Here is a 24,896-nt window from a genome sequence, read left to right on the forward strand (position 1 = left end):
TTAACATGTTTAATCTCTTTCCCTAAACTTTCACCATCTGATACTGTCTTTGCCCAATGTATGAGCGTCTTGATGAGAGAGGATTTCTATGCTGGGTGATGATGCGAATCTGCATTCAGATAAGCATCTGTCTGCATTCCCTTTCGGTAGACGCTGTGTGTTATTTTGCCATTTTGACTGCGTCCAAGCAAAATATCCAGGAATGGGAACGTGTTTTTTACCTCCATTTCCATGATTAACTGAATGGCTGGGGTTCGCGCATTGAGATGATTTAAAAAAAACCATTAAGTGTATCTTTACTATGTGGCCAGACAACTAAAGTGTCATCGACATATCTAAACCAAAAAGATGGTTTTAATGCAAGTGCTCTTGTTTCAAAGTTTTCCATGTACAGATTTGCTATCGCAGGAGACAAAAGAGAGCCCATTGCTTTTCCTTCATTTTGTTTAAAATAAGTCACCTCTCCATAAGAAATAAGTGTTATGTAGACAATGGTCGGCTAGTTTTGGAATATCTTCTGGTAAACAGTGTATCAAGTAATTTAAGTGACTCGTTAAATGGAACTTTGGTGAACAGAGAAATTACATAAAAAAATTCCAGAATATAATTCGGGTTAAGTTTAATATCTTTTATCGCATTCACAAGATGTTGTGAATTTATTATAAACGAAGATGTCCTTCCGATGCAGGACTGTATTTATTTAGTTACATATTTTGTTAATTTATATGTGGCAGAGCCCATTGTACTTACTGTAGGTCGTAATGGGATACCGATTTTATGCATTTTTGGTAGCCTATACAATCTTGGTGGTTTTGAGGCCCGTGGCTTAATTTGCTCAGTCTTGGGGATTAATTATGTTGCAATGATTGCAGAAGTCTTGCGTTCTAAAGTATTGGTTGGATCTCGTTTAATTTTAATATAGGCATCTTCCTCCAGGAATTTATTTTATTATCATAATCTGATCGGGACATCACTACAGTAGTGCGGCCGTTATCAGCTGCAGAATTTGAATTTTGCTTATAAGCTAATATTTATTTTTGGAATTTTGCTATTCTGAATTATTTTGACAATCTCGTGTCTCGTCTTCTCTGCCTCGTTATGCGGAATATGTCTTACCGCCGATTCCACCTCGGCAATTATCTCATCTACTGGAATTGTGCGTGGGACAACGGTAAAGTTAAGGCCTTTAGAAAGGACGGAAATCATGTCACTGGTTAAATCAGTGTTAGTTAAGTTCATTACAGTTTTGTTTTTGAATTGGTCGTTATTATTTGGGACTTGTTTGTTATTTAATCTGGAGAATTTATTAATTTGCTTAGTTTTAGTTAAATTAAATGTATTATCAGCCGATTGTTGTGTTATAGCATCGATTATATTCCAATCATGTAAGGAAATACTTTCTGATGTGCAAGTGCTTTCGGGACTCAAATTTGAGAGAATTCACTCATATTGTGCTATATTCTCTCTAGTAATAATAACAATTCGCTAGCTTTGTGTTGTATTTGGTTAGCTTTAACAGACTCTTTGTGATGTGTAATTGTAACTGCGTCTGGTATTACCTTTGAATCTCTGCACATTTTTAGGAATGCCAGTCAATTTAAACCCGATTAATGCGGAGTTTCTCCAATCTTCTGGTTTTGTAGTTACACAGGCAATGCTCACTCGTATACTTTCACATTTGGGGAAAGGGCTGATTTGAGCACAAATTTAGGGCAAGCAACGCACAGTCTTGTATCATGTGGCCAGCACAACGCTCGACTAGACGAATGGTGACAACACTACACATGTAGGGAGGGATGTAGCCAGTTCAATAATCACCCACTCAATGTGAGCAGTGGCCAAGAATAAAACAACTCTGGTCGTAGTTCGTATAACTGTAGGATGGCATCCCACCTGTAGAGTCAGACTTATGAGACAAGTACTGCAAGCATTTGTAACATCAAGGGACAGTTTGTGGCCAGCTCCACTTCCAATGTGTTACACACCAGCCCTGGTTATCAGTTTGGAGAAAAATCTACGAAGGCGAGGCTCAGTTGATGCTCCCAATATTAGCCAGGAGTGAGATTTGAACTCTGGCGACCAGGCTCATACCGAGTGGCAATTTTTCAAAATGAGCTAAAAAGAATTGTGGACGTCATGCAGCCTTTTTTACAAGTGTTGCCAAACTCAAGACAAATGCAGGCTATGACCAATAACCACATAAATATATCTAAAAGCGGACCCGTGGGACTGCACAGGAAAGGTTGTAATACTAGTGGCAGCTGGTGACACTTGCAGCAACAAATTCAAAGTCAGGTCTCAGAGATCTTAGTTAAGCACACATTGAGCAAGATGGTACAGCCCACATGCAAGGCATGGATTGAACTATTAGATGGAATGCTGAAAAGCAAATTACTGAGCAATGCAAGGAAGCAGACCAACCTGTATACAGCCGAGGGGCTGTAGGTACAAGCTTTATTGACAGCCGTTGGAGATGTAGCAACATCTGCAATCTTCAGCTGGCAGAAGACGAAAACCTCGACCGAGAAGAGGCAGATGGGTTTTCACTCAACCACACTGCCTACCACGTGGCTAAAGGTGGTTTCTGTAGAAGCATGCATGACAGTAGATCACCTGATCGCCATTGTTGGTCAACGTCGCAAGGAAGTAAAATAAATATATGAAGAAGCGAAGGACGTTGTCACTTTGCCGGAGCAGGAAGCCAGAAGTGAGGTGAGCATCATTCGAGACTTTGCCATCCACCAGACACCTGCACAGACACCATAGACATATGACACGTGGCTTTACATAGGGCAGGCCAGCAGAAAGCCAGCGCTAGGAGATGTAGTACTTCCCTTCCACTGTATAATACTGCACCGAGGGTGTGCCAAGCCCACCTCTTAAGGGGTAAGGGGATCGTCCCACCCGCACTGCCCGAAAAGCAAAGCAGTCACCAATGACCTACATTGACCGCATCTCTCATCAGTAGTGTACCGACAGACACCACATGATAAAGAGGACCCTGCGGGGTGGGCTGGTAGGAACGAATAACCAAAGAATATAAACATAATGTATTATTACACTTGTTTAGCCAGGAAAGCCTCACTGAGTCTAAAGGTTGTTGTAGGGTCCTGCCACGTGTTTGCAGTAGGGGGCGATGTTGCTACACCTAATCGGACGATACGAAGGGAGAGTTTGAGGCCTAGTTCTAGGTTTTAGGCCTATCTGTAGGCTTTAGGCCGCTGTGAGTAAATTTTAATTTAAATGCTTTAATTATTAATGTATAATTTAAGTGTTTTAATTATTAATGTAAAAGCTTTAAATGTAAATGTTTCTATTTTAAAACATCAGGGAATGTAGCATTGTTAAACATTAACTCCCTTTCACACATGCGGGGGTACGATACGAAGGGAGACTTTGAGGCCTAGTTCTAGGCTTTAGGCCTAGCTGTAGGCTTTAGGCCACTGTGAGTTATTTTTTAATTTCAAAGTTTTAATTAAAAGCTATCTCAGGGAATTATAAGGGAATGTTACACTTGTTTAGCCAGGAAAGCCTCACTGAGTCTAAAGGTTTTTTTAGGGTCATGCCAAGTGTTTTCAGTAGGGGCGATGTTGCTACACGTAATCAGACATCGGACGGACGGACGGAGGATATTATTTTTAATTTCAAAGTTTTAATTAAAAGCTATCTCAGGGAATTATAAGGGAATGATACACTTGTTTAACCAGGAAAGCCTAATTAATTTAAATGTTTTAATTAAAAGCTATCTGAGGGAATTATAAGGGAATGTTACACTTGTTTAGCCAGGAAAGCCTCACTGTGTCTAAAGGTTTTTGTAGGGTCATGCCAAGTGTTTTCAGTAGGGGGCGATGTTGCTACACTTAATCGGACATCCGTCGGATGGATGATATAATCTATTGTAGGCTGGTTCACTTCGTTCCTACCAGTATAAACATAGACATAACTTCAACCGAGAAGATGGATACAAATTGAGCAATCATTGGAAGGATGTTATTAACCAGGTAAAACCTTAAATGCTTTATGGTTGATCCATCATATTTGCCGGGCACTAGTCTATTTTGCCGAGTTAATTGCATCCCCAGCGTTTGGTATTGCTGCTGCATTGTTATTATTGGCTTCAGTGGCATTATTGCTGCAGTGGCATTGTTGTTGCATCCTCCCCCCCACGCATACCCAGCTCTCAGCCTCCCACTTCCAGCCCCGCCCACTTCCCCCCCGTCCACGTCCCTTTCCCTCTCCGAGCGTCCAAGCAACGCTCCCCTCCCCCCTCCCTTGCCCCTCCCCCCTTCTCTTACCTATATAACCTCTTACCTCCGCATCTCTCTCCCAAAAACAAATATTGCTGTGGTTTTCCCACCTGATGATGATTGTGTTGCAATCGAAACGTCGTGATTTAATTTATTTCATACCTATGTGACTTTACCGAAAGAACCAGAGTATGATGCTCTTCACTTTCAGCTGATGAAATGAGAGATGCTTTGTGGCTGGTCAAAAATCGTTGTTATGGATATGGGCTCCAACCGTGGAAATTGTGAATATTCATTGCTGGGTCAGGGATGCCACTGTACCACCTCATGGGCGTTTGAGCCAGGAGTAAGATTACCAAACATCCGTTTGGCCGGGCTAGTCCCAGTCGTTTCAGAAAGATTATTCTGCGGCTGGCATCATAAATTCAAAGCTACCAAATGGGGATGGTAGTTGAGTGGGCGTGCCTATATACAGTGAGTGGCGTTGATCGAGGGAAGAGCTAGCAGCTCTTAATGTGTCCTTGTTGAAGACTCCCATAAACGTTATCATTAGTCAGGCAATGCCGGCTGTGACATCACACGACTTCAACAGGGTTCATACAACTAGCTGAGCTTTATTTGTTGGTAAATGTACAGTCCGTCACGTTAACTTGATTAAATGAGAACTCCAGAGTGGCGTCCATGATCAGGTGAAGCGATGATGTGTCTGCTCTGTAGTGCGGAGACAGGCAGTGGAGGTGTCCTGAAGGGAGATTTCACACAAACATATACACGTGTAAATACACGACAGCAGCTTGTACCAAGCTAGGTCCACTTTGAGCTAGTGTGGAAGGCTCTGGCTTGAAGTCATGGGATAGATTTTTGCTGTGGTTAAATGACTGAGATGACTATCAGATACACCACCTGTGCTCCCCACTTCCAACTTGCTGCATTTTAGCCACCCAGCGCTCGACTGAGCGTCACCCCTCCACCTTCCGACTTGTTCCAACAACCCAGCAGCCTCCTTCACGAGCCACCTCCAAAGGCCGATCTTGACACTGCTGGTACCAGTCAAGTCCAAAGCTTTAATATGCCATGCCACACCTACCCATCTCTTCTCTTGCCTGTGCCACGCAAATTTAGCCCCCTCTATCTGAACACACATTAGCTGTTTGGGTATGCGGTGGCTGGGCATGCTACATGACCCAGCCAACACAGTCTCACTTGCCGGAAGAACTCACTGACGGGATTGTCCAGATGTTTCAAGGATCTCACACAATCCAGTTTGGTCAAACCCAAGATGGATTGTAAGCAGGCCAGCATGAATGAATCAAAACAGCGTAGAACACACACATACACACAAGATGTACATCATGCACACATAAACCAGCATGTGTGATGATAATGCTGCATTGCAGGTAGTGAAGATGATGGATGATGTTATGTTGATGATGATGGTCTCCACCTCGGTGTCTCTAAGCAGCTCTTGGTTGAGTGATTCTCTCCCGTGCGGTTACCTCCAGCTATGAGCAAAGAGAATCACGCACAAGCGCATAACAATTATGGTAGTGGTTATTTTTAACACTTAGTTAACCTGCACAGCCTCACAAAGGTCTATTTTGTTCAGCAGGGATATGCGAAGTTTTTTTGCAGTAGGGAGTGATGTTCTATGTAATCCCAATTGAGTAATTATTAAAAACATTTTCACCATTGGGATGTTTGGCCAATAACAGTGACAACCAAGGATTGGAATGCATCTGAGATGATGCCCACTGAGGAGATGAATCAGTTGATGTGCAGGTGCTGCATGGTTTATCAAATTTCTGGATCATGAAACGAGTAATATCAGTGACTCTGGTGCATTGCGCAAATATTGACACTGGGGAGACAAAGGCAGCCGGTTTGGTTCTTGTCACACCATTCCATCATGTGCCATGCCAGCCTGCGCAGGTGCTCGCTCATAGCACTTGCCCCAACAGCCTGTGTGGCTCTCGGGGGGTCTTTGTCACTGGGCTCACACCTGGCTGACGAGAACTCTTCTGGGCCTGGGCAGAGAGCAGGCCGTCCATCGGGTGATTGCGATCTCTCAGGGCCATTATCTCGTCTTGCAGCTGTACAGTCCACCCCAGAATTCAGCCAAATCGGTACAACCGGCGCTCAGTCTCCTTACCACTCTTCTATCAGTAATACTGTAATGACGACCTTGACGAGATGGTTTATTGATTGTAGACACACATTGATTTGAACAGGCGGAGACCCCACTGCAACAGCACCGAATCTCCCGCGCATCTCCCTTATATATGGTCTGAGGCCACGCCCCCATTCCCGTACCTTCTCGCTGGCTCTAGACGCTCGATCCACCAGCAGACTCCACCGTCCTCTATCGTCCTCTTCCGTCACCTGGCCATGCTCCTATCCTCGATCATTCCTGTAGCCACCAGTCCCTTCGTACTGCAAGCTGACATCCCGTGGCCACTAGTCCACTCATACGGTAAACTGTCTCCCCTGTGATTACCCCCCATGACCACTAGTCCACTCACACCGCAGATGGACTCTACTGTCATGACACTACCATGGTTACAGCTCGTGTTAAACTTCAGCCTTTTATTCCTTGAACTGTGTTGAAGTTTCGGTCAACGAGACTCACTTTAATCCTGTAATGTCTTCTGGTAAACCAGGGTATAGCACCTCGACATCCACGGAAAGGGAGTTTTACAGCATTCGTACGATCCACCAACCCTCACTGTCTCCACAGTGCTGTATTACAGGCTACGTTTATAGCCACCACCGGCAAATATCCCAATGCTGAAACAATGTACTGCGAATTACAACACCAACATAAAATCCGCTTCTGCAAACACCCGCCAGGACCTCTTAATCCTTCACCTGCACGTCTGATTAGCACGGTTGGCAATGTACGGTGCAAAAGGAGTTCAATATGCATAGCCCCTCCTGCAAACACTATGCAGGTCTCTCCAGGGTCCTGCAATGGCAGCCTTCCTGCAGTCTTAGGCGATTCATGATGTTAATTTATGTTGGATTAATTTATGCTGTATTCAGATATTTACATCTCTGTGGCAACTAGAAGCACCACTATTAACCAGAATGCCAAACCATATTTTTGTGCAAGAATAATCGTTTGTTAACTCATTTGCTAAAGTCAGCTCCTATGCAATAAGCAATCATAGATGTACAAGCCATGACAAAGGGAACATATGTTAATGTCAGTGCACAACTGCACCAGACAGCAGGAGCTAGGCCACATACCCAAACAGTGAGAAAGCATTGGGATTGTTAAACAATAAACAGGTTTCAGAATGGATTTCCGGTTCCCAAAGTCAGAAACAAGGTACATTTCCAGAGCAACATCAATAATGAATGCACCAATTGGCACATACCACGGTGGAACTGCACAGCAGCACAGGTTCCCATGTGGTGCATTTGCATGGTTGGCTACATACGGTGCAGAAAAAAATAACACGCACATACATTGGAAAGGTCTTAGGATTCAGTGAGTTTTTTTCTGGGTAAGCGAGCTTGATAATCGTCCATAAAGGTTTTTGTTGGATTAGATTGTGTAAATAAAATATCACTATCACGTTGCCATACATAGCAGGCGTGACCAAAAAGATCTCCAAAATTCTAAACAAACATAAGATCCAAGTCCGATTCAGTACAGTGCATAAAATCCGTGATTTGATTCCATCTGTGAAGGATGTCGTTCCTGACTTACAGTATCCTGGAGTTACAAATTGAGTTGCATTTGTGGTGATTGCTACATTGGAGAAACGAAACGTCATGTTTCTTATCGTGTCCGCGAGCACAAGTCAGATCTGAAACACGGCAGAACTGATTCTTCGGCCGTTGCCGATCATTGCTACAACTCGGTGGGCTCTCATGAAATTGTATTTTCCGAGACCAAGGTTCTCTGCAAACCTCCTGGCTACCATCAAAGGTTTGTACACGAAGCCATACAAATATACAAACACAGACATAATTTCAACCGTGATGACGGTTACAAACTGAGTAATCATTGGAAAGATGTGATTAACCATGCAAAAAAGATTTAACTACACTTATTTGCCAACCTTATTTGACAGACAACCATTACTGTTTAACCATGTTTAGTGGTGCACTCCCTGTTTCAGGTTGAGTCACAAACCGCACCTCTCCATAACAAAGGCTCAGCCTTTGTTATGCAGTCTATTCTTAGTCTCAAACCTCACCTTACCATATTAATAATAAGTATGCGGCCCTTGCCCCACCACCTTCTCCAACCATTATATAAACGCAGTGGTAACTCCTGCAATCTCTCATTTACTTGATACAGCTGTCGTGGCTGTGACGGTACCACCTGAAGACGGAAGCTTGTGTTGCCTCCGAAACGTCGTGATTTTTATTTTTATTTTATTTTACTTTTTAATGATTTTACCTACGTGACTTTACCGGAAAAAACCTAAGAATATGTAAATAAAATAGTCGTTAAACTCACCACCAGCCGACAGCCAATTCTTAAGATGTGTCATGTAAACTAAACGTGCCAATTCATTACTACTGCAGTGTCGTGTAAAATCACTCAGTCGGACACGTTGTTCCAAGTCACCTGCTTACACTTAATTACTCTCTCTTGCACGAGTTGTAGGCACTCCTATCTCTGTCTATACGGTCACTTTGTTAACCAACTTCCCTTATCTAATTCTAGATTTGAAGCTTTCGTGACTGCAAGGATTCATATTCTTAGATTTTTTTCGGTAAAGTCACGTAGGTAAAACATCAAAATTAATAAAAATAAAATAAAATAAAAATCACGACGTTTCGGAGGCAACACAAGTCTCCGTCATCAGGTGGGACCGTCACAGCCAGATTAGCTGCATCAAGTGAGGCAATGATTCAAGATGTAATCCCTTAAAAGCAAGTTGAGGGGGGAGGAGAGGGGGGAGGAGCTCATCAGAATGTGGTAGCCAATGAATGGAACGTATCGGGAGGGAGGGGGGCGGGGCTCAAAGACGGCACGGAGTGCCACGTACAACGCATCGGGAGGGGGAGGGGGGCGGGGCCAAAAGGATGGACGACGGCTTGGACGTGGTTGTTCCCTTATCTACTTTACACCTCGCTGACCTGCCTGCGGACGCTCTTCCTCTCAGCAGCTCTGCACTCACAGCTCCGCACAAAGACAGCAGCTCACACAGAGCTTGCACACAGCAGAGGCGTCGCTCACACAGAGCTTGCACACAGCAGAGGCTTCACTCACGCAGAAGCTGCGCTCACACAGCGGCTTTGCTCGCGCAGAAGTTTCACTCGCGCAGAAGCTTCACTCACACAGCTGCCTTCCCTCTGCATCGCTGCCCTCGCCAACGTTCCCTCAGACCCACTCACTCGTCCGATCCGGGCGGGGGAATCAACCATCACCCGCCCGTCGACTCGTGAGGGTTGAGGTCCGTCCCTGGCTTGAGCGGCAGCGGCGAGATGTCTTCACCTTGGTCCCAGAACCCGAACTGCCGCTCCGCTCTCACACACCCCCTTATATCCTCCTCCCAATTATCCAGCTCCTCCCTTGTGTCTCTTTAGGGCCCGACAGGCCGGCGCCTGTCAGGCCGTCAATCACTCATCGCACGTCTCCAAGGCAACACCTCCGGTGCCAGCGTACGACCCCAGACCGACCCCGTCTGCAACCGAATCTCCCGTTAAAGAGGTGGCGGTTTGCACGTGCAACCTTACGTCGCACACGCGCACCTGCCTGCCCTCGGTTGCCCTCGGGCAGCAGTGCGCACCGCGTATTTTACCACACTACACTACTTTGGTGTGTTGGGGAGTAAAGGCACACCATTTACAATTCGAGTATGATGTTTCGTTGGTGATTACAACTAACTTCATCAGGCAATTATCCAGAATTGTGAACAAGTCCTCCTCCTGCTTCGGTCTTAAATAGAGTAAAGTGATGTCATCACTGTGAGCCTATGGTCGTAATATTGTGCGTGTTCAGTGATAGACTGGGACTAAAAATCAGCCTAGGCATTTGTAAACACACCAGCCAAAATTTTGGCAATTTTTGACTATTTTTAATGGGTTGTGCGGCAAACTGTTTAGTACTAGTCGCTAGATTTGCGATGTGATGGGCGAGCACGATTTTTGCCGTAAGATCTCATTGGCCCATTTGGGGCTGGTCCAAAAAGCGAATGGGGGGCCGGTGAGGAATAATCTTTAGGGCTGCTGAATATGGGGACATAATGCCAACTGAGAGCGTACATAAGCAATGGAGTGTACAGATTCTAGGGAATAAAATATTTACATAAAGCATATACAATTTTTTACTGTGAACACATTTGCAATTTCCCCACACAGACTGGCCCACCAGCCCTCAGAATGGACCACCCCCATCGGAAATGTAACATATGGACTGCTGCCCTATGGCCAGTCCGGGCCTGTCAGTGTGTGTGCGTGCAGAGATGGGCCGCGGTGCTCGCTCGCTCACTTCGCGTGGAGCGGCGCTCTCACCCGGGGCCCTCCTGCAGCGTCCCGTGCCGTGGCCGCCTCCCTCTGGAGGCTGCTTCCCAGGGCCGCCAACGCGACCTCGGTGCGGGACAGTGCCTCCTGCACGCAGCGCGCAGCAAAGGGAACCCTCCACAGTGTTGGTCTCTCATGCCCAGCAGGAGACCTTCAGTCTCCCACACTCAGAATCCAATGCATTGGTACCCTCGGTCACCTTTGCTCACAGCATTGGGCCCAGGATCTGATTGCCCACGAACATTGGCATCTGAAACGCGGGTCGTATAAAGTATTTTTTACTGTTACATTTTTATTTATTTTACCAGGTAAGGCCACCTGGCCACAAATGTTAGCTCAACGCAGTGCCTTATTACATGGATATTTATAGCAGCAGACAAATACTCTAAATGCATAAATCTTGACTTAAAGCTTTCGTAACTGCAGGAATTCATATTCTTTGTGTCTTTCGGTAAAGTCACGAAGATAGGTCACCAAATGTTTATTTAATAAAAAAAAATTACCTTTCTACGTTACTTTACCGAAAGACCCAAAGAATATACTCTAAATGCCTGTTTCTAAATGTGGAGGGAAAACCAGAGAACGCAGAGAAATATCCACGTGATAACGAGGAGAACATGCAAACCCCAAATATACAGCAGGCGCCACGCTCAGGATTGAACCCACGACCTCCTGTACACTCGGCAAGGGAGTTAACGTCTCGCCACAGTGGGATCATGAAATTACTTCATTTCACGGGGCAAATGAAATTGCGTGCCCCATAAAATGAAGTCATGGGGGGATCAGGGCACCTCACTGCGACATGTTACCTTCAACGCCACGAGGTCGGACCTCGTGTCCCTGTGTCGGCCGGGCTGGGCCGATGTGATGGAGAAGGAGTCCACCATGATGGAATTCGTCTAAAGACAGACGAGCATAACAAATCAATTAACAGCGACAACTAGGGAGACGGCATCGTCAACTGCAGCAGCAGTGGAACGAGCGACTGAGCCTAGTCGGGTGACTCCTGCGTGCATCTGTGAGTGAGCCAGGGCTCTTCTTCTACTCGTTACAGAATCACGTGGAATTCAGCACTAACCACCTCCATCCCAGAATCAGAATTTATACTGGAAGATCCGATGAGCTATAAAGCCCTTTTTACACAGATGTCTTTGATTGGGGGGTACTAGACAATGATAGAGCGGCCTCTAATGGCGCCTATAGACCAGGGGTCTTCAACCCTTCAAAGAAGAACAAGAGCCATTTTTTTTGTCTTTGACCAAAATACTCTTAGGTTTTTCGGTAAAGTCACGTAGGTAAAAAAATAGAAATAATAATAGAAATAAAATAATAAATCAAAACTATTACGTTGCCATACATAGCAGGCGTGACCAAAAAGATATCCAAAATTCTAAACAAACATAGATTCAGTACAGTACATAAAATCCGTGATCTGATTCCATCCGTAAAGGATGTCATTCCTGACTTACAGTACCCCGGTGTTTACAAATTGAGTTGTACCTGCGGTGACTGCTATATCAGGGAGACGAAACGACATATTTCGGACCGAATTCGCGAGCACAAATCAGATTTGAAACATGGCAGAACAAATTCTTCAGCCGTTGCTGATCAATGTTACAACGCTGTGGGTGACCATGATATCGTTTTCTCCGATACGAAGGTACTCTGCAAACCGTCTGGATACCACCAAAGATTTGTCCATGAAGCCATATATATATATAAACACAGATAAAACTTCAACCGAGAAGATGGATTCAAATTGAGCAATCATTGGAAAAATGTGATTAATCAGGTTAAACCTCAACCGCCACTCTCCCCCGCTCTGCGTCCCCCCTCCACCATCCATGTCGCCGTCTTTTATTACCACCTTCACCTTCCTGGCTCCACCAACACCCCAACCCCCCATCCTGCACCTCGTCCTCCCTCCACCGTCCATTTCGCCGCCCTTTATTACCACCTTCACCTTCTGGGCTCCACCCACACCCCAAACCCCCCCCCCATCCTGCACCCGTCCCCTTTGGCTCCTTCCCCCTCCTCTTACCCTATATATTAATGCCCCATCACAAATAACTCCCACTACAGTTATTTTGCTGTGCCTTTTTACACCTGATGAAGGAAACTTGTGTTGCCTCCGAAACGTCGTGATTTATTATTTTATTTCTATAATTATTTCTATTATTTTTATTATTTATTTCTTTTACCTACGTGACTTTACCGAAAAAACCTAAGAGTATGAATCCTTGCAGTCACGAAAGCTTCAAATCTAGAATTTTGACAAAATAGTTCGAAAGCCGCATCACACTGCAGAGGCCCTTGAACACAAAATCAGCAGGTGTTATACAGCAGATGACAACACACATCCTGATTTACATAAACAACATAGGTGATGGAATAAACTGGGTCCATTTAGTTATTCTTTAATAATACAATTTGACTGTTCTACAGTTTTTTTTGTCTCCAAGACATTCCATAGTGACCCGTTCCCTGCCATATTTAGTCAGTTAACCTGCCGCTCCGGAGCCGCAGATTGCAGACCCCTGCTCGAGACAGTGGCTTGACAGCGGTCTCCCCAAAGCAACATCGCCTCTGGCTCCTCTGCGTGGATAGGGGACCGGTCTTCATGAGTAGCCCCCTGCTTTGACTTCCAGTTTCCGGACGAATACATTGTATAAGGTCTGACTGATTACACACATGGAGTGCTTGCCATGAATGATAGCACAATGCCTTGCTGATCTCGTCAAGGAGCATAATCCATCATCACGTGAACTCCTGTCATCCTCGCAGCAGTAGCTTCTGGCTGGCCATCAAACAAAGACGGTCACTGAATCGCACGGTTTCAAATGTGCTTCTGCGACCGTCTGGAACGTTCTTCTGATAATAGGAAGCCACTAGAACTACGCAGATTTAAATCATCTAGATTGAAATCTAATTTCTTCTGAACTGATTTTTGTATTTAGGGGTCGTCCATAAATGACATCACGCGATTTTGGACGATTTTTGACCCCCCCCCCATCGCCACACGGCATCACAAAAAGTCAGACCCCCCCTCGAATATAACGTCACAAAGCTCTGCCTCCCCCCCCCAAAAAAATAAAACATGCTTCAAATCGCTTTAAACTATTGTCATTGTAGTGCGTATTTAATGTGGCGCTGCACTGTGATGTTGTAGGAGAAAACATTTATTTAAAAGTCTATTTAATTAAGTAGAACGTGTTGTCTATATTTATTTAAAGTTGCGCATTTTGATGTGAAGTCACATTTCTCAAACCCCCCCCTCGTCACACATCGTCACAAATGTCTGACCCCCCCCCCCCCAGGTGCGTGACGTCATTTATGGACGGCCCCTTAGTTTGCTGTCCTTCCTCCGCACCTCCAATTAGCACGGTTGGCTACGTATGGTGAAAAATAAGTTCAACATACACGCACATACGTCAAAGCCCTCGCGTCTGTTGTGGCCCTCTGCGGCACTCACCCCTTGCCTCGTCACTGGCGGCGACGCGAACTCCACTCGCACTTGCATCGGGCTGAGCTCCTGCTGCGGCTGCTGTCCAGCTCTGTTTAAAACGCAACACGCGCATCGTGAAAAAGGCAAAGATCCCTCGTATAGCCTGAACCGACTGTGGCAAGTGCTGTTAGCGAGTAGCACCTATGAAGGCCGGCACAACGCACGAGGGGGTGGGTGGCCAACACCACGCCAGGCCGCCTTTGTCTCCCCAGTGGTGATGTTTACGCACTGCTCCAGGTACTCATTTGAGGCTGAGTCGAGCTAGGGGCGGTCCAGGACCGGTTTAGATAATCATCACTGGTGTTGTTGGCCAAGTTCGTAGCGCAGCGTGATAACCACTACACTACCGAATCATGCCCATACATTAACACGCATGCATGCAATGATTTACACTTATATAACAATTATAAAACACGCTCGCATACACAAAGCCAAACATATCCCTCCCCCATACAGCCTTAACAGATTGTACAAGTAAACTAAAACTAAACTATATTTTGTATTTCCCCAGGTAAGGCCCCACTGAGCTGTGTCGTTATTTTTTTCAGAAGCGACCTGGCCACAAATGATAGCTCAGCGAAATTGGCGTATCACGTGGAAATTCTATAGCAGCAGCCAAACACTCGAAACGAATGTTTCTAAGTGTGGAGGAGAAAACCGGACGATCCGGAGAAAAATCCACGCGACTACGGGGAGAGAGAGAGAAAGACGCAAACTCCTAATGTACAGCAGGCGCCAGGGTCGGGATCGAACCCACGACCTCCTGTAGACTAGATGAGGGATGTAACATCTCCTGGCCACCGCGACAAGATGTTAAACCCCTCGCCCAAGCTCTGCAGTCACGAGCAGCTATGACGGTGATGTTCGCGAGCACCTTTAAAAGGCGTAGAGCAGATGAGGCGGTGTGGACTAAGCAGCGATGCTGATTGGTGATAGCGGCGGCGGCGGCGTTGGTGGTGGAGACGCAGGCGGTGGTCGGTGATCTGTGCGACGCACGCAGAGGAGTGAACTCGGCGACGCACGAGGGCAGCAGCTGCCGTGAGCCGTGGTGGGCGCGGGTGACGGCGAGACGCGAATAGCCGCTGCGAGTCACGCTCGGGCAACGAGCGATGAGTCATAAAGACACGCGCACGTGACACGCGCACGTGACACCATGACAAAGATCCACCTCTGTAACTTGTGGAAAACTGTTGGAGCAAATGCTGTTCGATGAAAACCGCACCTCCGGTTATCACGGTTGGCTACGTACGGTGCGAAAGACGTTCATCATCAAAGGTCATATGAAGGAGTGGGTGGCCAGCACTTCGGCCGACCGCCTTTGTCTCCCCAGTGGCAATGTTCACACACTGCACCAGGTCGTCATTTGATGCTGAGTCGGTCTAGGGGAGACCCAGGGCCGGTTCAGATAATTGTCACTGCTATTGGTGGCGGTGAGTGGGGATCCCACTCGAGTCCCTGGGTTCGTAGTGCAGCGTGCTAACCGCTTCACTTCCGCTCCCCACACAGACATACACACATTGACAAAGAGACACAGATCCCTCGTGTAGCCTGGAACACTGTTGGGGAAAGTCCTGTTAGCGAGCACCTATGAAGACCGCAACGGTACACGAGGGGGTGGGTGGCCAGCACCACGCCCGACCGCCTTTGTCTCTCTAGTGGCGATGTTTACAAATCGCACCAGGTACTCATTTGAGGCTGATTTGACCTACATCCACAAAGACACACCCCTCGCACACTCGCAACAACAACAACCGTCATTCGCCACTAAGTGGCGGTGACTTCACCACGGCGCTCGTGCCAGGCTATGTGCACGTTAAGGCCACGTGAACAGTGGCGGCTCCTGCAAAATCTCTCAGGGGGGGCAAATGTCTGGATGATTGATAAGGATAAGGTCCACCCATGCAATGGATAAATTAACAGCTTAAGCATGTAAAGGCAACTTCACTTCTTTAATATTAATGAAAAATAAAGTGACTCTTACAATACATCTTGTTTGTTTCTATACTCACTATTAAAACAAACCACTCAAGTTTTTTATTAAAGATTCCACTAGGTGGCAACAAATTATATTGTTGGAAGAAACGTGCTTACGTATGATGACGTAAGCACGTATGATGACGTAAGCACGTTAGGACGAGCCCTCCCGGAAGCCATAGAGAATGCATTGCAGTGCCCCCGTTCGAAAAAAAACATCTTTGAATGTAAGTCTATGGGACCACTCGGGGCGATTCTCAGCTGGAGGGAAATCGCCCAAAAAGAGGCAGTACTCCACAGAACGTAGCATGACGCTGATTGGACTATATCCAGAGGCACAGTGACGGCTAGCGTGACTCTGTGGTTGAATGACATTGGTGGTGCGTCGCCCAATCGCCCTAATGAAGAAACCGCCCCTGCACGTGAAGTGTCGAATTCCCGGTGGCAGGTGCCATGGGTCGACTGATTGAGACGATTGGCCGATGTGCCACCTGTGCCCCCTACTGTGCCAACTTGCTGTGTTTTTAACCGCCCGGCGCTCCGCTCGTTGTTGTGAGCGTCGCTCCTCCGCCCTCCGTTGTTGTTGGAGGGCGACTGCCTCCAACAGCCCAGTAGCGTCCTTCACGAGCCTCCTCCACTGAGGCCGATCTTGGCACCGCTGGTACCAGTCATCGGCAAGTCCACTCAGCTCCACATTCTCTTGTACCACATCACTCCATCTCTTCTCTAGCCCGTGCCGCGTCCATTCAGCCCCTTCTATCCGGCCGAACAAAATCTGTTTGGGCATGCGGTGGCTGGGCATGCGGCCTACATGACCCAGCCAACACAGCCTTGCCTGCCAGAGGAGCTCACTGATGGGAATGTCCAGATATTTCAAGGATTTGTGATCTCACAATTCAGCCTGGTTAAACCCAAGATGGATCGTCGGCAATCCAGCCTAAATGTTTCTAACTGGCGAACATGTTCCATTCGGGGGCTCCACGTTTCGCAATTATAGAGAAGGCAGGGCATGAGATTGGCCGAGAAGACCCGAAGCTTCGTGTGGAGCGACAGACCAGGTAACTTCCACACAGCGTTACGCAGCCGATGAAAATATAATGCCGCTCGACTGATTCGGAGTGAGACCTCTGCTGTCATGCGGGAGCTGGTCATGAGCACACTGCCCAGGTATTGACACCTCTCCACTGACACTCGCACACAGACACCCCATCTCACACCTTCCTCGCACTCTCAGCTCGAGCTGCCCCCACCACGTCCGATAGCTGATCGGTCGCTCATGACGATGACCGTATTGGGTCGTCACCGGACGTCGCGGGCACCTCGTTGTGTCTCACACGCGGTGTCCAAGGTGGCCAGAGGGGGGTTCGGACAGCCCAATGAACAAGACGAGACGTTGATTTGGAATGTTGCCTAAACGACAACCCCATCGCAATATTTCAAGAGCCGCAATCGCGTGTGAATAACGGTCCTTAAAAGAGCCACGTGCGGCTCCGGGAGGTTCCCCAACCGCCTGTGTGACCATGTGGGGGGTTTCCCAACCGCCTGTGTGACCATGTGGGGGGTTCCCCAACCTCCTGTGTGACCATGTGGGGGGGTTCCCCAACCGCCTGTGTGACCATGTGGGGGGAGGGGGGGGTAGGGGGGGTTCCCCAGCCGCCTGTGTGACCGTGTGGGGGGTGGGGTTCCCCAACCGCCTGTGTGACCATGTGGGGGGTGGGGGTTCCCCAACCGCCTGTGTGACCATGTGGGGGGTTCCCCAACCGCCTGTGTGACCACGTGGGGGGTTCCCCAACCGCCTGTGTGACCATGTGAGGTCAACACGGCGATGTGGTGGAGCGGTGGCGATTTCAATTCCCGCTCGCGACCACCAACACCTGTGACGATTATCTGAACCGGTCTTTGGCCTGTACCTAGGTTGACTCAGCCTCAAATTAGTACCTTTGGGCGTTGTGTAAACATCGCCACTCGGAAGACAAAGGCGGCCGGGTGCGATGCTGCCCACCCACCTACCCCCCTCGTGCTCGCTAACAGCGCTTGCTCCAACAGTCTGTTACAGGCTATTTGGGGAATCTTTTGATAGCTGGCGCAGTGTAAAGCGCACACACACACGTGGTACATCTCGTTAAGTCAAATAAAATCAACACGGATTCGTCAACAACTCCATGTGACCTTTAAAAAAGTATATAGCAGGCGACATGTCGGGAAATGCCCCTTCTCTATAGCACACACGCACAGACCAGAGATGTAGTCTCTAGTTTTACGTCGCACACTTCACCACCCCCACATGGGCTCAAGGTGCACCCAGCCTGGCACAATGGTTGTGGTTGTTATTGCGTGCGCGTGAGCCCACAAAGCGCCAATGTGAGGTCACTGCCACAAATAGGAGTGGAGGAGCTGGTGATTAAATGAGAGCTCTGCCTCGTCCATTACCTCCATGCGCTCCTAACAAGGACCTCCTCGTTAACGCATTCAACGATCGGGTGCGGATGACGCTGCAATCCCAATGCGTGACCGTGATTCATGGCGGCACAAGGAATGACCGCCCGCTCGGTGTTGTTGCAATTATCTCCGACGGTTACAACATCGGCGTCGAATTCATAACGCGTACTAGACTATACACTACATACTACACTACACCGTACACAACTAGACACTACACCACTACACTAAATTGTGAACATTTCCTTAGCACTGCTTCGTGTGTTTAGTTTGTTGTCCTTCCCCCGGCACGGTCGTATCGCACGGCTCTCTACGGGGTGTCGACGGCGCTGGACCTCTCTCAATAGAGTTAACGCAGAGTCGCTTGCGCGTTCCGAGATTCAGTGGTGAACGGGACACCCACCCTGCAACCTGCAGACGTCTCTGGACGGGAAAGGGTTAATAAACATCAGATTAAGGCACTACCCCCGTCGTGCTCGATATTCTTCTTCTTTACAATAGTTGCAACCCGGGTAAGTCTTGAACTTGGACTTGATGACGTCTTAAGCACAGCACGCAACACTTCAGGGAATTCAGAATCAGAATGTTTATTTATACTGCAGGACGAATCCGATCAGCTATAAAGCTCTTTTTCACGGATGTCCAGTCGGGGCACGGTCAGAAAGTTACAAAAAACATAAACACGATTGGAGTAAAAAATATAGGAAAGGTAAACAAATCACTCAAAAATATAAAACTATATTTTTTTAACTTACCAGGTAAAGGCCACTAAAATGTGAACTTATTTTTCAAAGCGAAATGGATACAAATGATAGCTCAGCAAAGTGGCTTATCACGTGGATAATTTATAGCAGCAAAATAATCAAAATAATTCGTGGTTAATTTAACAATATTAGTCCCGAGTGATGATGATTGGGGGGGGGGGGGGTTCCCCGTTCATTGTGACACCAAACTCGTTCCCAGGGCAGACAGGAGACACGCCGCGTGTTGTGAAAGCAATTACAGTGGTGAGGTCATCCGTGGGCGGGTTAATGTCCAGGGCCCCGCCAGTCCACTCACTCACCCACCCGGCCCTGCCGGTCCACCCACTCAATCTCACCCACCCACTCACTCACCCACCCACCGGCCTCGCCTGTCCACCCACCCACCCACTCATCCACCCACTCACCCACCCACTCACCGACCCGGCACTGCCGGTCCACCGGACTCACTCAGGGCGGCTCACGCATCGGGAGGGTTGCAAGTTCAACTACTTCTGATTGCGAGGTTGACGCAGCCCATCATCAGCCCTCCCTCCGGAACATGTGAACTCCTGGACATGTGAAAAATAGCTTTATAGCTCATCGGATTCACCCAGTAGAAATAGATATGATTCCGAGTACCACTTTGAGGGAGGCATCGGCAGTGGTCGTCCTCTTGTGTAGGAGAATCCCCCCCTCACTTCCACCCGCCATAGGAATGTGGATTTTCCACCGCTGGCTCTGCAGGGCTGTCAACGGGAGATGGGCGGCAATGCCTCGATGCTCATCTGAGCAAAGAGAAATAACTTTTCTTTGACGCCACAGGAATTCTTATACGCTGGATGATATATCTCTCGGCAGTTTTGTCCAGCACAATTGTAACGTAAAATCATATCTGCCAAAGTCAGCGTGAGTGTTGGCGGTGTGGTGGTCAGTGTTGTTTACCGCACCTCCCATTAGCACGGTTGGCTACGTACGGTGTGAAAGAAGTTCAACATACATGGCAGGGTAGAATCAGTGTCAGAAGTAGGATTCAAACACAACTATTAAATACACATTTTTATTATTTTTTTCCAGGGGGTCTGGGGGTCCCAACCCAGAAAAATATCTACATTTGAAAACTCATCTCCTGCCTGAAATAAAAAAAAATTCACTAACACATGGGATGGACTTTTTTTTTATTTTTTTACAATATCTAATAGTGTATTGTATTACATTGCTGTGTTTACATTTTTTAACCATTTCTTGTTTCATTGTATGTAATGGCAGAGATTAGGGATTAATAAAGTACAACCATAACCACAATCATATAAACAGAAATCTATGCATTTATTTACATGAAGACACGTCCAGATATTGTGGCCAAGGTTTAGCAAATTGTGTTTTTATTTACATAGCATCGCAATAACAATTTTTTGAGCAATATATTGGGGGGGGGACATTTTGTGCATGTGTCCCCCCAATATATAGTATAATTATGGCCTTGTGCAAATGTATAGTTGCGGATAAATAATCTAAAAGCATGTTTTACTTTACAGCCATTCATTGCCCTGAAACTCATCGAAATTGGGAACTTATTTATTTAGAACTGCCTGTGTTTGTATACTCTTTGGTTCTTTCGGTAAAGTCACGTAGGTATAAATAAAAAAAATAACGACGTTTCGGGCGCAACACAAGCGTCCATCAAGCGTCCATCATCAGGTGGGAAAGCTTGCTTTGATGGACGCCCCAATTGTTGCGCCTGAAACGTCGTGATTTTTTTTATTTTACACCTACGTGACTTTACCGAAAGAACCAAAGAGTATGGATTCCTGCACTCACGAAAGCTTGAAATCAAGATTGTCTGTTGTTCTTCCGCCACACCTCCGATTATGACGGTTGGCTAGGTACGGTACGAAACAAGTTGAATGTAAAGTACATAATACACCATGGGGTCTGATGAGAATTACATTTTAAGCTCTTTTACGGATTACCATTGTTTACCGGAAGTTTTTTATTGATACAAATAAACGTCGTAAGGCGCAGCGTATGGTGCTGGGTGTGGTAACGTGATGGGCATCACGAGGGATAACTTTTAGGGGTAACACGTAGGGGAATAACACCTTCACGGTCCCACACTGGGGGTGAACGTCATCACATTATAGAATGAAACGTGCGTTTAGATTATGTAAATATATTTGGCTGCTGCTGCAAATGTCCACATGATGATAAGCCACTTCGTTGAGCTATCATTTGTCAGGTCGCTTTAGTAAAAAAAAAATACAAATGGTTTATTTTTTAAGTGATTTGATTCCCTTTCCTATACTTTGCACTCCTATCGTGTTTGTGTGTACTGTTGTTGTAATTTTCTGACCCCGTGCCCCTACTGGACATCTGTGAAAGAGAGCTTTACAGCTCATCGGATTTCTCCCCTCTAGTATAAGGACATTCTGATTAAGTGGAAGAGACACAACGGAATGTTGGGGGAGGCAAATGAGTGAGGGTGTAGAGTGTCGTGGAGGTTCGGTGACTCATGGGGTAGTAATCGGCGACTGCGTGTTGATTGAGCGAGGGTGTGACTGGTGGGGCAGGTAGGAGGGAGGTGTTGTCAGTGACAGAGTGTGGGGGAGCAGTGGTGTAGCAGTTTGCGTGCTGTGATACGAACCCGGCGACCTGAGTTCAATTCCCACTCACGGCCAACACCGGTGATGATCTTAACCAGTCTTGGGTATCCTGCCCTAGGTCGACTGCCCAGTGGCGACCGGGCGTGGTGTTGGACACCACCCTCTCGTATGCCATGCAGGCCCTTCATAGGTGCTGCTCCCTAAACAGCACTTGCTCCAACAATCTGTTCACGTTATACAGGGGATATTTGTCTTTGTATTGTGTGTGTGATGCCTAGCACAACACACAAAATCAAACACGAATGAACGAACCAAACGCAGGAGGATGATGGATCAGTGGGGAGGGGGCAACAGCCCTTAAACGAAGGCAATCAGTCATCGATCCCTACCGGAGTCGTCGAGGATTTCCTCCTCCCTATCCATGAGGACCGTGCTAAGATGGCTCTAGCGAGCAGTGTGGCTAGGGCATGGGTCGGGAGCCTGTGGCTCGGGAGCCGCATGCGGCTCTTTAAGGACTGCGTCGTGAGTTTATTCAGGCACCCGTGTGGTGCGGCTACTCCAGTCGACCCCAGTTGACAAGGCCTTTGGTCTTTTCCTCTTTCTCTGAACCCAACCTCCTGTCTGTTGAGGAAACTGCTCTGCTGTAAAAGTGTCTCTCCATTATATTCGGTAGTCCCCTACCTTGTCCCCTCAGTCTTCCTCTCCCCGGTTTCTTCTCACTTGTTTTCCTCCCTTATGGATATAGTTAATATTATGCTATTGTTGAGACATTGGCATTTGAAATATATCGCTACAGAAGGAAACAGCATGTAAGCTGGACCCAAAGAGTGGCCAACGTTGAAGTAAGAAAAAGGATGCACATAGAAGAAGCCGACCTGATGATGCAGGCAGTGATGAGAAGGAAACTGGCACTATTTGGACATATAGGATGGGCAACAGGAACATTTTAAATGTGCTGTTCAGAAAAATGGAAGGAAGAGGAAAGAGAGGAAGACCTGATACAGAATGGCTTGACGACACCTAAGAGATTGGTGCCAGAAATATGTGGCACGACTTCAGCATATTGGCACAAGACAGAGGAAAGTGGAAACAAATGAAAAATCTAATTTCGATTTAAAGCTTTTGTGACCACAGGGATTCATATTCTTGGTTCTTTCCGTAAAGTCTACGTGACTTTACCGAAAGAACCAAGAAAAATGAATAATTGTGCAGTGGACTCCTACGGTCTATCTGCCGCAGGTGCGATTCATTTATTATTTTAGGGAATGTAATTAATGTCATACACAAGTGACGATATCAATGGGGACCGCACGTTAGTGTGAACAGATCGTGGATGTGCCACGGCTCTGTGAGCTGGCCAAGCGCAGCGCTAAACCGGCCGCCCTGCACCGCGACCTCAGCTCTTCTGTCATGGGCAGTGGCACTTCTTGTTCCGCTCCTGGCTGCGCTCATGCATGTTGAGGTGGCCCAGGCATGTTAACTTCCTACCGCACTGAGCACACGCGTGGTGCTCCCCCCGTTCTGTTGTGCATCTTCCGCTGGTGGCTCCTCATTGCGCTGCACGTGGTGAACGCGCGGTCGCAGTCGGGGCAGCCGTAGGGCTTCTCGCCTGTGTGCTTGCGCACGTGCACATTGCGGCTGGTCGCCAGCGCGAACGTCTTTCCGCACTCCGAACAGCGAAAGGGCTTCTCGCCCGTATGGACGCGCAGATGCTTCTTCAAGGTGCCCGTCTCGGTAAACGTCTTCTTGCAGAACGAGCAGGCGTGTGGCCTCTCCCCCGTGTGGAGGCGCATGTGGGTTTTGAGGTTGTGTGCGTGGGAGAACGTGCGGCCGCAGTATGTGCACTTGCAAGGCTTCTCACCCGTGTGGGTGAGCTCGTGGTGGCGGAGGTGGTGCCGCCGGGAGAACATCTTGCCACACTGGGCGCACCCAAAGGGCTTCTCGCCCGTGTGCGTGCGCTTATGGACAGTCAGCGAGGACTTGTGCCGGAACAGCTTGCCGCAGCGCGCGCACTCATGAGGCCGCTCCCCCGTGTGCCTGAGCATGTGCATCCGCAGGAACGTCCGGGAGGTAAAGCACTTGCCGCAACGCGGGCACTTGAACGGTCTCAGGTCGAGGTGGACGGTGTCGTGGTGCTTCCTGACATTGCTGAGGCTTGCAAACGACTTGCTGCACACGGCACACTTGAAGGGCTTCTCGCCCGTGTGAGAAAGCAGGTGCGCCACGAGCTGCCGGCGCTTCCGCGCGCGGTACGGACAGCGGTCGCAAGCATGCGTGGCCATGATGTCGTCGGCGCCGCCACGAGGGCGCGGCGCGGTGCGGCGGCCTTCGTCGGTGCGCAGCAGTCGCAGCACCACGGAGCACGGGCGCAGCACCGGCCTCCGCTCGCTCCCGGAGACCACGCGAGTGCCTGACTCCGTCTCGCACGCCGTTGGAGGAGGTCGACCTGGTGAGAAGTGGTAGTGGGGAACCAGTGGCAAGATGGATTTTTCTCCGGGTCTTCAAATTTTTCGTCTACGTTAAGCAACATGAGTTTAGAGTATTTGGCTGCTATAAATTTGCACGTGAAAAGTCGCTTCGTTGAGCTATAATTTGTGGCCAGGTCGAGTCTGAAAAAGAGCTACATAGCTCAGTGGGCCTTACGTGGTGAAATAAAAAAATAGTTTAGTTTTGACTTTAGTTTAAGTAAAAAATAAATGTTTATAATCACTTTGTTTTAAAACTGTTCAAATAACCAGCTAAGAGTAAAACAATACACAACCGAGTGGCTGATCTAAATAACTTTGATGAGTTTTTTCTGGAATTTTGAATCGATACAGATGGAGTTGATTAAGAATGGAAAAGCGCACAGTTTGCAAGGGGATGCCCCTGTTCCCCTCCCCCACTCCACGCATAAGACATGGGT

At 47.6% G+C, this 24,896-nt stretch overlaps 2 protein-coding genes and 1 long non-coding RNA gene across 6 annotated transcripts in view; 1 reads left to right on the forward strand and 2 right to left on the reverse strand.

Moving 5' to 3' along the window:
* Positions 1 to 24,896, forward strand: part of LOC144953089 (uncharacterized) — a 405,883-nt gene that overhangs the window by 103,261 nt on the left and 277,726 nt on the right. The gene's annotated exons all lie outside the window — the stretch shown is intronic.
* LOC144953105 (uncharacterized) lies at positions 4,954 to 7,941 on the reverse strand. The gene is made up of 3 exons (XR_013640758.1): positions 6,558 to 7,941; positions 5,692 to 5,749; positions 4,954 to 4,989 (listed from the first exon to the last, which is right to left on the reverse strand). It is a non-coding gene; the product is annotated as an uncharacterized LOC144953105 (long non-coding RNA).
* LOC144953094 (uncharacterized) overlaps positions 19,217 to 24,896 on the reverse strand; it is a 29,349-nt gene continuing 23,669 nt past the window's right edge. For 3 of the 4 annotated variants that reach the window (XM_078883622.1, XM_078883620.1, XM_078883621.1), the window contains one exon: positions 22,223 to 24,437. In XM_078883622.1, coding sequence (XP_078739748.1) covers positions 23,476 to 24,437 — 962 coding nt within the window. In that variant the 3' untranslated portion in view covers positions 22,223 to 23,475. The other variant, XM_078883623.1, reaches the window with a different exon arrangement.

Source organism: Lampetra fluviatilis, chromosome 72 (assembly GCF_964198595.1).
Source record: "Lampetra fluviatilis chromosome 72, kcLamFluv1.1, whole genome shotgun sequence".
Taxonomy (NCBI): Eukaryota; Metazoa; Chordata; class Hyperoartia; order Petromyzontiformes; family Petromyzontidae; genus Lampetra; species Lampetra fluviatilis.